General features: G+C 39.5%; 1 protein-coding gene across 2 annotated transcripts in view; it reads left to right on the forward strand.

Moving 5' to 3' along the window:
* The window catches only part of dpp9 (dipeptidyl-peptidase 9), a 31,441-nt gene extending 24,127 nt beyond the window's left edge, over positions 1 to 7,314 (forward strand). For both annotated transcript variants that reach the window (XM_067413143.1, XM_067413144.1), the window contains exons 17-21: positions 1,843 to 1,989; positions 4,065 to 4,217; positions 4,553 to 4,695; positions 5,665 to 5,776; positions 6,605 to 7,314. In XM_067413143.1, coding sequence (XP_067269244.1) covers positions 1,843 to 1,989; positions 4,065 to 4,217; positions 4,553 to 4,695; positions 5,665 to 5,776; positions 6,605 to 6,697 — 648 coding nt within the window. In that variant the 3' untranslated portion in view covers positions 6,698 to 7,314. The remainder of the gene's footprint in view (positions 1 to 1,842; positions 1,990 to 4,064; positions 4,218 to 4,552; positions 4,696 to 5,664; positions 5,777 to 6,604) is intronic.
* Positions 7,315 to 16,597: the final 9,283 nt, after the last annotated feature.

Below are 16,597 nucleotides of genomic sequence, written 5' to 3' on the forward strand. Positions count from 1 at the left end.
AAAATTACTTTGACTTGTATTTCATTGCAGACAATATGAACACAAAATATTTCATGTTTTGTCTGGTCAACTTCATGTCATTTGTAAATATGCATCCTTTCCTGTCATTCAGACCTGCAACACATTTCAAAAAAAGTTGGGACAGTAAAGCATTTACCACTTTGTAATGTTGCCATTCCTTTTCACAACACTTAAAAGACGTTTAGGGACTGAAGACACCAAGTGATGAAGTGTTTCAGGTGTAATTTTTTTCCCATTCTTTCTGCAAACAAGTCTTAAGGTGGGCAACAGTACGGGGTCTTCGTTGTCGCATTTTACGCTTCAAAATGCGCCACACATTCTCTATTGGAGACCGGTCGGGACTGCAGGCAGGCCAGTCAAGTACCCTTACCCTCTTCCTCCGCAGCCAAGACTTTGTAATGTGTGCAGAATGTGGTTTTGCATTGTCTTGTTGAAATATGCATGGACGTCCCTGGAAAAGATATCTTCTTGAAGGCAGCATATTATGCTCCAAAATCTCTGTGCTTTTCATCATTAATGGTGCCTTCACAGAAGTGCAAGTTACCTTTGCCAAGGGCACTGACACAACCGCATACCATGACAGACCCTGGCTTTTGGACTTGTTGCTGGTAACAGTCTGGATGATCTTTTTCTTCTTTGGTCCAGAGCACACAGCGTCCATTCCTCCCAAAAAATACCTGAAATACTGATTCATCTGACCACAGTACACATTTCCACTGTGTGATGGTCCATCCCAGATGCCTCCGAGCCCAGAGAAGTCGACGGCGCTTCTGGACACTTAAACTAAGGCTTCCTTTTGGCCCAGTACAGTTTTAACTGGCATTTGTGGATGTAACTACGTATAGTGGTACTTGACAAAGGTTTGCCAAAGTAGTCCTGAGCCCATGTGGTGATATCGCTTATAGATGAATGACGATTCTTGATGCAGTGCCGCCTGAGGGATCGGAGATCACGGTTGTTCAGCTTAGGCTTGCGGCCTTGTCCTTTACGCACTGAAATTCCTCCAGATTCCTTGAATCTTGTAATTATGTTATGCAATGTTGAATGTGAAATATCCAAATCTCTTCCTATCTTTCTTTGAGGAACATTGTTTTTAAACATTTCAATAATTGTCTCACGTATTTGCTGGCAAACTGGTGATCATCGGCCCATCTTTGCTCCTAAATAATTAGATCTTTCTTGGATGCTGCTTTTGTACCAAATCATAATTTCAATCACCTGTTGACATCACCTGTTTCAAATCACATCATTATTTAACCCTTTTACCTCATTACTAGCCCTAAATTGCTCCTGTCCCAACTTTTTTTGAAATGTGTTGCAGGTCTGAATGACAGGAAAGGATGCATATTTACAAATGACATGAAGTTGACCAGACAAAACATGAAATATTTTGTGTTCATATTGTCTGCAATGAAATACAAGTCAAAGTAAATTTAGAAATCACTACTTTCTTTTTTTATTTGCGTTTTCCAAACTGTCCCAACTTTTTCTGATTTGGGGTTTTGTATATATATATATATGTAATATTGTGCCTGTATAACTACTATATTTGGAATATATTCCAAGACCTAGGATATATTTATGCCCTAACTCTCCATGTGTTAATGATAAAAAAAAAAAAATTAGTTGACAAATTTGTTACAGTAAATTGGTTCACATCAGGAGTTTTCAAAACTGGTCTGATTTGTTTGTGAACTTAATTGCTAAAGTGCCTGAGTTCAGTTCACGGATTAATTGATATTAATCAGCTAAAAGTTCCACTGTAAGTGCTTCAATATGCCTACTTACTTTTGTGTCTGTTTTTCTTTTTTGTTTTTTTAGGTGCAGTTAGTAAATAACTCCTACAAGGGTGTGAAGTATCTGCGTCTGAACACATTGGCATCTCTGGGTTATGCAGTGGTGGTCATTGATGGAAGAGGGTCTTGCCAAAGAGGCCTTAAGTTTGAGGGGGCTCTTAAAAACAAAATGGTAACTAGAATTGACAGTCTAGTATTGTAGCCAGACATTTGACTTTGAACATCACAGCTAATTCTTGCTAAGGCACTGCCCACCTAGACACAAAAAGATTCTTTGTTTGATTGTATTAAAAAACAAAAAAGGGTGATTGGTCAAAATTAGTGTGTTAACGCATGCCATACAATTTTTTTTTTTGTGATTTTTAATTAGTAATTTTTTTTTCAAATTGATTGACAGCACTATAGTTATTAACTTACCATCACTGTCTGGTGGAAACCTTGTGCTTTCAAAAAATGCTACTTTTCAGGAAATACAAAATAAATGTAAAATAATTAAACACTGCTGTCAAAGTTGATATTGTGGCTTTATATATGGCCAGACCCTTGAATATCATTATGATTTTAACATTTTACCAAAAATCAAGCTCAAATAGTTTCAACCGGTGAATTTCGGACATGCACTAAAATGCCTAACATTTTGAGACACCTGACTTTACATGTACGTGACATCCCATTCTTAGTCCATAGGGTTTAATATTGAGTTGGCCCACACCAAACTCACTCATTCATGTCTTTTTGGACCTCTCTTTTTGCACTGGTGCGCAGTTATGTTGGAACAGGAAGGGGCCAGTCGCAAACTGTTGCCACAAAGTTGGGAGCATGAAATTGTCCAAAATATCTTGGTATGCTAAAACATGTTCCTTTCACTGGAATTAAGGGTTCAAGCCCAACCCCTGAAAAACAACCTGACACAATAATCCCCCATCCACCAAACTTTACACTTGGCACAATGCAGTCAGGCAAGTACTGTTCTCCTGGCAACCACCAAACCCAGACTCGACCACCGGATTGCCAGACAGAAAAGTGTGATTCGTCACTCCAGGGAGCACTACAACACTACTCTAGAGTCCAGTGGGGCGTGCTTAACACCACTGCATCAACACTTTGCATTGCACTTAGTGTTTCAAGGCTTGGATGCTGCTGCTCGGCCATGGAAACCCAATCCATGAAGCTCTCTACAAAGTTTGGCGGTCTATAGCTATTGACTCCGCAGAAAGCTGACAACTTCGTTGCACAGGTGCCTCCGTATGCACTGACCCCACTGTGATTTTTACGTGGCCTACCACTTCGTGGCTGAGTTGCTATTGTTACCAATTGCTTTCACGTTGTTATAATGCCACTAAAGGTTGATTGTGGAATAGTTAGTAGTGATTACATTTCACAAATGGACTTAATGCACTGGTGCCAACCTTTCACGGTACCCCGTTTGAATTCACTGAGCTCCTGAAAGCGACCCATTCTTTCACAACTGTTTGTAGAAGCATCTACATACCTAGGTGCTTGATTTTATAAACCTGTTGCCATGGAAGTGATTGGAACGCCTGAATTAAATGATTTGGATGGGTGTGCCAATTCTTTTGGGCCAACTTCCCATCAACTCACAGGTTATAAATTTATTGCAGCTATGTGTAGCTATTTGCAGTGTAAATTTAGCAATATCATTAGCTTCATGATCTTTTGGCGTGCGTGTTCTTTCAGAACCTGACATAAAAATAGTCTCACATAAAAACATTCTCGCATTTAACATATTGTCTGCTTTTAAAAGGTCAGCCAGCAGGTGTTGAAAACGGGTTGCGTAAATGCTTTATATAGACACAAATATGATCATGCCGCAATTTAAGTTGCAAGAATGATTGGCCATGAAATGTTATGGTGTTAAATTGATTTCTGAGTGACAGCTCAGACATATGATCCCACGTGTTACTCACAGTCAAAGACTGAATTAGATGCCTTCAGTTCTGCCCAACTCATATTTATATCAAAGCTTATTAAAGGTCAATTAGATATGATATTTAGTAATTTTGTATGATGGTTGGATTGGGACATGACTAACTGCTTATTTAATTACATTTTAAAATTGTACAAATAAATGATAGGCTGTTTTGTCTTTTGTCGGGGGGGGGGGGGTGTCTCTGTGTGTGTGTGTGTATATGGTTGATGTATTTGAAAGAAACCAGGCTTTAGGGTATAAAACATGTTATATGGCACTCTTTATTCATATTACTGTTATTTTCTCCTCATCCTCAGGGGCAGGTGGAGATCGAAGATCAGGTGGAGGGGCTTCAATTTGTGGCAGAGAAGTACAAGTTCATAGACTTGAGTCGGGTTGCCATCCATGGTTGGTCTTACGGAGGATTCCTCTCTCTCATGGGTCTCATTCACAGGCCAAACATCTTCAAGGTTAGATTTACAGCTGCCCCAGTGTTATGTAGTCGTCTTAAATTTTCTTTTTCTAGTTGCTCAACTGTCCCTCAACCCCACCCATGCATGCGCTTTCACCAGCAGGGGGCATATCAAATGCACTTTGGCTTGAGAACTTGGTTGCTTTGCTGAAATTTTAATCATGGTCAATTACCTTTTTTTATGCTTTTGGAATCACTCAAATAAAATATAAGAGCTGTATTTTGGATAAAAGGGAAGAAACATTTTCAAATGTGTGTACTTTGAGACTAAAATTATTATCTTTGGTTTTATTCTCATCATGTGTTAAGTGAGTTGCCCATTCTGATCTCCAGGTGGCCATAGCAGGAGCTCCTGTGACGGTGTGGATGGCATATGATACTGGCTACACCGAACGCTACATGGACGTGCCTGAAAATAACCAGCAGGGATATGAGGCGGGCTCCGTCGCCCTGCACGTTGACAAACTTCCCAACGAGTGAGTTACTGCGGCTCAGGCCAGAGGACGCGCAACATTTAGTTTCACCCTGATTAGGTGTTCTTGGCATACAACTTCATCTTAGTGATTGTGGTCTACTAAAGTTGCTTGGATTTGGTTGTAATGGTTAGAAAATCTTGTATTTGTAGTTGAGTATCATATTTAATACTATTTGACACATGAAAGTCTGATGGATGATTTTTGAGAATTTGAAGGTCGCACAATTTTATTCAGATGTGTCAACTGAGCAAAAATAAGCAGATTTTTAAAATGTATATAGCCAAAGTATAAAATGAAATTACTATAGCTTGCATTTTAATCAATGAGATCTTTATAATACTATAGGACTACTTGCAAAAAGTATTTATCTCCCAATAATGTCTTATGATATTTAATGCTTAGTTTTATGATCAAATGTGTTTGTTGCGTCACTACATATATTGCAATGCAATATAACACAATGAAGATTTAAAGATATAAATAAACGGTATAAATAAACATTCCTCTAAAGCCTGATGCATCATTTGATATTTTTAATGAATTTTTTTTTTTTTTTCAGAAAAAGGATGTGGATAATATATACCAAATATACCTAAGTGGCTTCCAACCAGTAAATGTTGATAGTAAAATATTTCTAATGATATTTCTAATGATAAATTAGATTTAAAAAAAAAAAAGATAATTTTTTTTTTTATTATACTAAAAGGCCTAAAATATATTAACTGTAAATCAGATCAAATAAAACAGTTAGATGTTGTACAACAGTTTTTGATGAGATACAGTAGGCTTTATAGTATTAAAATATCCTCTCAAAAATTTCTCCCCATTTTGAATCTAGGTAAATTTAATCTTGAAGATATGAATCTCTGAAGTTCAATCAATTCATATAGATAACTCCTCTCAGGGTGTATTATAAGAGAAATTTGTAATCTCTACACTGCTAACTAGTTTCCTTTGTTTTTTTTCTAGGCCAAACCGATTACTGATTTTACATGGATTCCTTGATGAAAACGTGCACTTTTTCCACACCAACTTCCTGGTGTCTCAACTCATCCGTGCAGGAAAGCCATATCAGCTACAGGTTTGTAAACTGAGTATTAAAATGTACATTTACAGTGAATGCTTTCCAGATGCACAGTGCTTCACTTTTTCCACATTATATGTTGCAGCCTTATTCCAAAATGGATTGAATTCATAATTTCTTTTTTCCTCAATTCTACAAATAATGCCCCATTATGACTATGTGAAAGAAGTTCGCTTGATAATGGTCTGAGAGTCCTTCAGCTGCCTTTTGGCAAACTCCAGGCATTCTGTCGTGCCTTTTACTGAGAAGTGGCTTCAGTCTGGCCACTCTACCATACGGGCCTGATTGGTGGAGTGCTGCAGAGACGGTTGTTCTTCTGGAAGGTTGTCCTCTCTCCACAGAGAAATGTTTGAGCTCTGTCAGAGTGACCATTGGATTCTTGGTCACCTCCCAAACTAAGGCCCCAACTTCTCCCCCAGATTGGATTGGGAAAGCTCTGGCTTCGTGTGGATGGGGCCTGAGTTAACCACAGGTGGACTCCAATCAAGTTCTGTAAACATCTCAAGGATGATCAGTGGAAACAGGATGCACCTGCGCTCAATTTTGTGTGTCATGGCAAAGGCTGTGAATACTCATGTACACATTTTTTTTTTTTTTTGCAAATATTTTAAACTACTTTCATGTTGTCATTGTGGGGTGTTGTTTGTAGAATTGAGGAAGAAAATAATGAATTTAATCAATTTTGGAATAAGGCTGCAACATAACAAAATGTGGGAAAAGTCAAGTGCTGTGAATACTTTCCAGATGCACTGTATGTTAGTATGTTTTTTTTTTTCTTTTCTTTTTTTTCTCAACCACATATTTGATCATACTTTTTCTCCATAGATCTACCCCAATGAGAGACACAGCATTCGCTGTCCTGAGTCCGGAGAGCACTACGAGATCATGCTACTGTACTTCCTCCAGCAGCACCTCTGATGAGGGCCTTCTCTATTCCCACCCTCGTCCACTTCCTTCAGCAGCAATGACAGAATACAGCCCTCACTGGTCCTGAACCCGTCTTTTGCTTTCTCGCACTCTTTCTGGAAGGAGTGTCTTTGCAGCAGCCAGAAACAGACTTCCTCAAAGTCAGACATCCTCAAACTTCGTGTAATTTTGCGCATGTCAGCACACTTAACAGAATGGACATGTCTGAGAATGGAGAAGAACCCAGTAGCTCATTAACCTCATTAAACAGATTCTGGATTATGTGCCACACCTAGGTAATATTTCTTTTCCTACTCCCTTAGGAACACTGATTATGTTGCCAAATGTGTCTTTATTTTTTAAATTTGTAGTTAGTGGCTTATCAGAATACAGAGACTGGATTTCTACACGTACATACAAAAATGCTCTTACCGCCCCTCCCCCCTTTCCTGTTAACTGCTCATTTAACTTAAGCTTTTTCAGTGCTATGAATGCAGTCGTGTTTCGGTCCAACATGAATTCCAGCGTCACTGTTAGCCGCGCTCGTGTGGCTCTCACGTAAGGACACCTCACACTACTACCTGCAGTTCATATTTTAAGTGTGTATTATTAAAGGAACATATTTTTTATGAAGTTGTGACCATCTGTCTTGTATGCTGCTTTATTCAAAGTAGCGTATTCCTTTCATTTCAATCCTTCTGTAATATGATGTATTTTCTAAGGGACTCAAAATTATTCCATCAGGAATTGGTTGGATCGTAAAAGCCGAGTTATGTGACATTTATTTATATAGCACGCTATACAATACAAGTGTTAATGTTGTAAAATTCTTGTAAAATTTCAATTTCAGCTGTAAAGCAGCTTGACCGAAGCTAATAGTGTTCAGCTCGGATTAATTCAGCATTTCAATTCAGTTCAATAACTGAAGTCTTTGACCCTGGACCACAAAACCAGTCATTAGTCGCACGGGTATATTTGTGGCAATAGCCAGCAATACATTGTATAGGTCAAAAATATTTTCCTTTTATGCCAAAAATCATTAGGATATTAAGGAAAGAAATTTTCTAAATTTCCTACCGTAGAAATAAAAAAAAAAAATATATATATATATATATATATATATATATATATATATATATATATATATATATATTAGTAATATGAATTGCTATGGACTTAATTTAGACATTTTTAAAGGCGATTTTCTCAATATTTAGATTTGTTTCCACCCTCAGATTTCAGATGTAAAAGTATCTTGACCAAATATTTTCCTCTCCTAACAAACCATATATCAATGGAAAGCTTGTTTATTCAGCTTTCAGATGTATAAATCTCAATTTAAAAAGAAATGACCCTTATGACTGGTTTTGTGGTCCAGTGTCGCACATCAACTAGAAAGGAATGGAGGTGGATATTACATCCTGACTTTATTTAGATGGTCAGTTGTTCAGTCAACCCAGTCAATTTATTAACTACTTTTTCACTCAAAAATGATTGTAAGTCTGTCCTTCCATTGACAGTCCACACACAAGTCTCCAGTTGAAAATTTTCCAGTGACTGATCACATCTAAATTTTTCAGTTGTCCACTTCATGAATTAAATTGCATCAATTCACAGAAATTCAATTTGGCCAACTGAAAAATGATTTGATCCTTAAATGTGATCAGTCACTAGAAAATATTCAATTGGAGACATTTTACAGTGCACAACTACCCCGTTGATGCTCCAAAATGTCCATAGAGATCATAAAACTAATCCATATGAATCAAGCAATTTAGTCCAAATTGTCTAAAGAGAATTAATCGATTTATACAATAAACAGTTTGAATTTAGGCATTTATTCACATATAAGACTAACCATAGAATTAAAAAACCGAACCATATGCGTTTGATGCGTAAGGACAAACTTTATTGGATCTCATGGAAGCTCAAACATGCTGCATAACACACAAATTAACCTCACTGGTTCTTGTACTGGTTTCTGTGTAGCTTCTGTTTACCACAATCTGTTCATTATATAAAGTGATTGTGTCTCTTCAGAAAATGTGTATGGATTAGTTTTATGAACTTTTTGAAACATTAAAATGCTAAATGTGTGTACTGTCAGTGGAGGGACAGAAATTCAAATGTTCATTCAAATATGTTTGTGTTTTAAAGATGAATGAAAGTCTTACGGGTTTGGAACGACATGAGGGTGAAATCAATGACATCATTTTTTGCAAAGCAGATTTGTTCTGTGTTGTTTCATCTTTGTGATGTCACTGTCAAGTATTCCCTACTTCTATTATTTCAGATGTCAACATCTTGGGTTAATTAACCTAACAATGCCTGAGAGTAGGGAATGAGACATTCCGTCACTAGCCGACACTTTGGGAAACTCCTTTCACCATAAGAACTGAAGCGATTGAATTGTGCTATTGCAGCTGTAATAGCCAATGCCGCTCGAGCGAGGGGTGTAGCCAAACACTGTATATAGACTGTATTATCCACGTGACGTCACTGTCGGCTGGAGTGACTGCAGTTACTCCCAATGAGTGGCAAAAAGACTTGAGAGGCAGGATTTGTTTTGCAGTGTGAATGTAGAAAAAAACACAAAACCAGGTCCAGCTCCAGAGGGGAGGTCAGGGCGGTGGACATCCCTGTGCCCCCTTCTGGACAGAGGGAGACGGACTTGCACAATAGCGTTTAATTTTCTCACTAGTTTTCAAACCACTGCCACCAGCTGCTTCTGATTGCTTTTAGAGGCTAGTCTAGGATCTGTTTTCTTTGCAAAAGAAGCATATCGGCAATAACGCAAAATATCCAGTGCTGTATTTGTATCTGTATTTGTGCTCGTCAATTTTTTCAGTTTCCAACATGTTTCCGCTTTTTGGTGAGTAATGTAGGCAATCACAGACATGTTTGTTGATTTCTTTAACGCAATTGCCAATAACAGGTCTTGAAGTTAGTCACTCACCACTCAGGCAGGATTTGCACGCACACAAATACTCTCCAACAAAGTGTAGAAATTATGTAAATAAGGCATTCATTCTGTTGTCAGGTTCGCTGGTTAATATAGCGTAACTGACAGCTTTTAGAAATTGTAAAGGCTAGGCGATATATATGATTCATAATCCTTCTTTATAAAGTAAAAAAGGTGCAGGATTTTAAGTACTTAGGGTCAACAGTCCAGAGCAATGGGGAGTGTGGAAAAGAGGTAAAGAAGCGTGTGCAGGCAGGTTGGAATGGGTGGAGAAAAGTGTCAGGTCTGTTGTGTTAAAAGAGTACCAGCAAGAATGAAAGAAAAGGTGTACAGGACAGTGAGACCAGCAATGTGGTATGGTTTGGAGACAGTTGCACTGAGGAAAAGACAGGAGGACGATCTAGAGGTAGCAGAGCTGAAGATGTTGAGGTTCTCTTTAGGAGTGACGAGGATGGATAGGATCAGGAATGAGTACATCAGAGGGACAACACATGTGAGATGTTTTGGAGACAAAGTTAGAGAGGCCAGGTTAAGATGGTTTGGACATGTTCAGAGGAGAGAGAGAGAATATATTGGTAAAAGCATGCTGAGGTTAGAGCTGCCAGACAGAAGATCGAGAGGAAGACTAAAGAGGAGGTTTATGGATGTAGTGAAGGAGGACATGAAGGTAGTCGGTCTTAGAGAAAAGGATACAGAGGATAGGACTAGATGGAGGCAGATGATTCGCTGTGGCAACCCTTGAACGGAACAGCCGAAAGAAAAAAGCAATATATATGACATGCAGGATTCACTCTTGAAATTGTAATGACTGACATTGATAAATATTTATGTATTAACATCATATTCATATTAATGTCAGGAAACACGACTTGGCATTATCCATGAATCACTGGATCTTTTGTAAGTTGTAAGGAACTATATCGAGTCAAACCTTTAGTTTAAACTAAAACCCGTTTGTTTTTACTTGTTTTCTGTGACGTTGATGCATACCTTTTATAGCTAATAACCACCTGAGGGGGTGTGAGGTATAGAGGGTATGCATCAATGTCACTTTCCCGCCAGAACTATAGCTATTGCCTCAAATCTTCTACGAGTGAGATCATACAGGCTAAGACTAAGGTTTTACACGACAACTTGCACAAAGTTTTGTTCCCTACTCTCAGGAAACCCTAAGTTAAGTAACCCGAGACGTAATAAATCCCTGCTGTGTAAAAACGACTCCATCCCTAAATCTAAAGTAAGAGTTGAAACAGGGATGAGATAAACACCATAGCAGGTGTGGCCTAAGCAGGTAGAAAAATGTAGAGCTCATCCCAGATTGGTCACCGGACTTATAGTGGAGACACTCAACCAGTCAGTTGACAATCAGCCAAGATGGCGCTGGAACCTTCAGCACCGCCTGACACAGGGTTAAAGCCACAGTGTTAGACCAGTGTGATGAGCGAAGAATACACAACATCATATTGGTGCACTCATAACACATGATCAGCTCAGACGAGCAGATTACTGAACTCAGCCAATAAGTGCATAATACATAAGCACAAAGCAGGTAAGAAGGTAATAATACATAAGCGTGGCAACCAGGTCCTTCAATCATCCAATGACAATTCACTTGTCCCTCAATGTCCTTTGCCAGTACATGCAGTGCAAAAGAAGGGATTTAAAGGTTATGGAATCTAGCAAAGGTGTTTTATGAATATGATTCCACTGCTAGACAGATGTCCTGAAAATGACAACCTTAGACCAAACCCAAGATGCAGTCAAACAATGGGAAACATAAGCCAGGTGAATAGCTGCTTTGACACTGAGTAGCCTTTCTTAGTACATTCGAAGCAGACTGACAGCTGCTCTGACAGGCAAAAATGACCGGATCTTTCCACACGAACAGGGCACAGTGAATATTTGTCATTTTTTGCCCATTGTCATGTTGGGAGAATCAAATGCTTATCCCCTGAATGGTGTTAAGAGCACTTTAGGCATATAACCACGTATTGACGTGTCTCTTACCACACAGTAATTTGTTCTGTACTCCATCCAAGCAGCATTAAAGGTCCCGTTCTTCGCGATTCCATCGTTCAAAGTTAGTGTGTAATGTTGCTGTTAGAGCATAAATAATACCTTTTAAATTATAAAGCTCAAAGTTCAATGCCAAGCGATATTTTATTAAACAGAAGTTCCCTTTCAAAGCCTACAGCGAACGGCCGGTTTGGACTATAGCAGGAAGTGCAGGGATGTAATGATGTCACTAGAACCGTTTGTTGACTAACCCTCCACCCACAAGAACACGCAAAAAAGGGGGCGTGCTTGCATCTCCCTATTATGGTAAGAGGCGGGACCTTTCCGGGCAAAGTGCTAAGCTGCTGTCCAATCACATCACGGGAAGCGCTGGCCCAATCAGAACTCGTTACGTCTTTCTGAGTGAGGGACTTCATAGAACAAGTAAATCATCAGGCCGTTTTTAGGACAGAGAAAACAGTACATAAATTGAAAAGTAAATTGTGTGGAAAATATAGTTTTTTTACACGCGAAACATGAACTAATGTTATATTGCATACTGTAAACAATCAAAGCTTCGAAAACACGCAAAGAAAGGGACCTTTAATAGAAAGAGCTTGCAGATCTCCAACTCTCTTCCCCATAGGCCAAAGCGAGCATCAGCGCTGTCTTAAATGAGAGAACTCGCTCATTTTAAGCGGCTCGAATGACAGGCTTGACAGTGCTCTAATCACTAAAGACAGGTCCCAGACTGGCATCAAATGATGACGGGAAAGATTAAATCGTCCCTCAATAGCAGTATTAAGAGCATCTACAGCGGCCACATACACCTTCAATGTGGAGGGCAAACTTCCAGCGTACAACTGGTCCTGCAGAAAAGCCAGGATCACAGATATAGCACACCTCTACGGGTTCTCATTGTTGGCTGTACACCAGGCTGTGAACACGTTACATTTGAGAGCATATAAATGCCTTGTTGACGGAGCCCTGTGTTACGCTGACCTGCCACACATGCAAGTCCCAAAGCTCTGGCCTAGGATGCCAAATGGTGCCCCTTGCTTGCGAAAGGAGGTCTCCCCTCAGCAGGATGGGCCACAGAGGTGCTATAAGCAGGTCCATTAGTTCTGGAAACCATGGCTGGTTGGGCCATTTTGGCATTATCAGCAATGATGTTTCCCTCTCCTCCCTAATTTTCTGCGGCACGTTATCTTCACCAGATGGAAAACTATATTTTCTCTTTTTGGGCCAGCAGCTTGACATTGCATCCTTATCCAAGGTAGCGATCATCAGAGTGAAGAACAGAGGGCAGTGGGCATTCTCCTCTGTGGCAAAGAGGGTCTACTTCCGCTTCACCAAAGAGATTATATATCAAGCTCACTGTCTACGGGTGCAGACTCCCCATGAACAGTGCTCTCTCCGCCCCGCCGTTCAGCCTGCCTGGCACGTGAACTTCCCATATCGAGAGGAATCACAGGTCCTCCCATAAGAGGAAGTGTTCTGTTTATATGGAATTGCTTCTGGATGCTTTTCCAGGTGCCAAACTCCGGCTTGCCTTCATAAAGGCCTCCCCAGCAGTTTAACGACACATCCATGGTGACCACCTTCCATATGACAAAACTGTCCATGCTGGTCCCCTGGTCGTACATGACCCTGTTGAACCAGGGTGATAGCGCATCGAGACATGCCAGCGTTACCACAACTCCCCCCTGCACATACTCGGCATGGGCACAGCACGCAAATGTTTTGTGTGTCCGGGAGCTCGATGGGCCCGTCACACATGCGGCACATTCCTTGCAGGGACAGCTTATCTAATTTAGATTACAGGAGGGGATTGCTTTTTCTGCCAAGGTCAATGGCGAAGTAGGCTTCAAAGTGAAGGAGAAAGATTCTAAGGCAATAGTCCTTGGTGCTGAGCTATACAACGAGTTGCAGTAATGCGATTCTTTTAGGCCTCAGTAGTTAGTTACGGTGAAATAAGTTTCCCCCGAAACATTAGCTAGTAACGCAATGTCAAGAGATCTACCGCGAACTTGAACTAATCATAACAGAGCTTATTTACATATATAGTCCTAAAGGTACAGGATACTAAGGTACTTTCATTAAAGGGGGGGGTGAAACACTCAGTTTCAGTCAGTGTCATGTCAATCTTGAGTACCTATAGAGTAGCATTGCATCCTGCATATCTCCGAAAAGTCTTTATTTTTTTAATAATTATATAAGAAAGATGCGCTGTTCCGAGTCTTTCCGAAAAAAGCCGAGCGGGTGGGGGCGTGTCGTGTGAGCGGAGCTAAATAATGACGTGCAGCAGCGCGCTGTGTGTTGAGTCGAGTGCGTCGTAAAGCTGTCTCATCCCTAACAGCGGGAAAAAAACTTTATTCAAAATAAAAATATGGCTTTTAATCAGATACAGCCATACATCTATGATCCGGAATCAGACCCAGAGGCTGCAGTTGAACAGGAGCAGCAGCAAAAACGACTAGAGCAGGACGTCTGTATGTGGTACAAGTTATACGCTAACTATATAATATGCTTAGCGGCTTGTGTTATTTACATATTTATACTTGAATTATATCGTCGTATTTTTGTCTTTGAAGGTGTACATGTGGGAAGTGCAGTTGTGCATGTGTGTTTGTGTGTTTACGCGTGGTTTGTGTAGACAGTAAGCGGACTAAAAAAAACACAGACATTTGAAGCAGTCTCACTCACCCTTCTAACGTTGGGACTGCTCCATCATTCAGCATTAGGCGATTGGGAAAATCCGGCGTCGAGCTGGGCCTTGTTTATGAAACAGTCGGCACCGAAATGCAGCGAACAGATATAAACATTCGCGCAACTCAGTTGCTGATCCGGAAAAGCAAATTACATCCACTGTTGCCTTACCGCGGGGTTTTTGGGGAATCTGTGCAGGACTGTCTTGGTCTGGCAACCAAAAACGCACTTTTTTGGTGACATTGTTATGTGCACATCACCTGTCCAGCATCCTACAAGCCAGTGCTTTGATGGGCGTAGGCTGTTGCTTTCGCTCTCTCCCTCTCTCTCTCTCACGCGCTTCCGGTAGAATTGTCCGTAAGGCCCATACAAGGAAATTCCGCCCCCATTAACGTCAAAGGGGACGCATGATCTCAAAAAACTTGCCGAAACTTATGACTAACCGGAAGTAGTATTTTTGACAAAGAAATACTCCCATCAAACGTCCACCTTAACTTTTGAAACTTTGTCTATGTTTAGTATGGGATTCCAAGTCTTTAACAGTGTAAAAAGATCAGTATGCATGAAACAGCATTTCACCCCCCCTTTAAATTATTTGGTGCAAGAAATCTTTGAGTACAGGAGGAAATGTGTATGACCTCTTGAAGATTTGTTTGGTCTTGAAACATGGCTGTACTGCCTTTTATTTGAATCCACTGTGTATCTTGCAGATTAACAATGACTGGACTTGTTTCCTTAAGAAACAAAAGGAATGAGTAACTGGTATGATTCACAGAATTTTCTAAACAGGTTGTCAGTGTCTTTCTAAACACCTCAGGGTATTGTTTAGTTTTTTATATATAAGATTTATATTCATTGAACTTATATGGTAGTTTTTAAGGTCTGTTAATACATCTTTAAATTTTAATTAAGTTTAATTTAATCACACTTTATTTTGATAGTCCACTTTAAGACATTTGGCTAACTATAGCTTTGCAATGACTCATCAACTAACTCATGAATTTGAGATAAATTAGTATCCTGATTTTAGCAATATATAGTTAGCTTTAAAGTCAGTGCTACCCAACACTTTGGCGGTTCTTTACAGTCCATCTTATTGAGAAATGTAAGCATCATATACTTGTGCTACAGTGATTTTAGCAATAATACTGGACTTATGTTGTAAACATCTTCAACTGTGGCGGAAGACCAACCTGTCGTACCAGAGGCTTTAGACTGGAGTGTGAAAGAAATGTGCACAGGCAGCATTGTACATTTAGCTTGTTGCACAAAAAGTTGTTCTCATATTAAAATTATTGTCATGACCATAGATCTTTAAATGTTCTACTTATTCAGTCAAGACAAGACCCACTAAGCTACAGAACTGTCAGTCCCCAAAACATATTTTAATTGATTTGAAATGGAGACAAGGCATGCATTTCACAGACAGAGCCACATTGTACAATGGCTAAACAGCCGTTAAGAACCATGCAATTCTTGAAAATTCTCTGTAATGAAGATACCGTGTATTAGTGGTTGAGGTAACTTAAGTACAGTAGAAATAGACTGTAGTCTAGCCTGAGACCACGAGGAAAAGCCCAGATTCAAGGCTACATTTAGGTGCAACATTACGACTCTTAAAGGAGTAGTTCACTTTAAAATGAAAATTACCCCGATTACACCCTCAAGCCATAGGTGTATATGACTGTATTCTTTCTGATGAACACAGGCAGAGTTATATTAATACATATCATGATGCTTCCAAGCTTTATAATGAAAGTGATGGGGACCATTAAGTTTGAAGCTCAAAAAAGCACATTCATCCCTCATAAACATACTCCACATAGCTCCGGGGGATAATAGAGGCCCTTTGAAGCAAATCAATGGGTTTTTGTACGAAAAATATCCATATTTAAAACTGTAAAGTAAAATATATAGCTTCTGCTATTCAACTTTTTTTAAAAGTGTAATGCACTTGCAGTTCAAAATGTTCTAGTGATACGTCATGCCAGTTATGTTTTTTCATAAGTTCAATATGGATATTTATTAATAAAACTCTTATTGTTGTCATCAAAAAGAAGAAAGTCATATGCACCTAGGATGGTTTGAAGGTGAGTAAATTATGGGGCAGTTTTCATTTTAAAGTGAACAACTCCTTTATCTATGACAAAAGGACATCTTTATGAAGTATTATATATACGAACCCCGCACCTCACCCCACCACCACCCTAATCCTACCCAACAGCGTGTCATATGCACGCGAAAAA

The sequence above is a fragment of the Pseudorasbora parva genome, chromosome 13 (assembly GCF_024679245.1).
Source record: "Pseudorasbora parva isolate DD20220531a chromosome 13, ASM2467924v1, whole genome shotgun sequence".
Taxonomy (NCBI): Eukaryota; Metazoa; Chordata; class Actinopteri; order Cypriniformes; family Gobionidae; genus Pseudorasbora; species Pseudorasbora parva.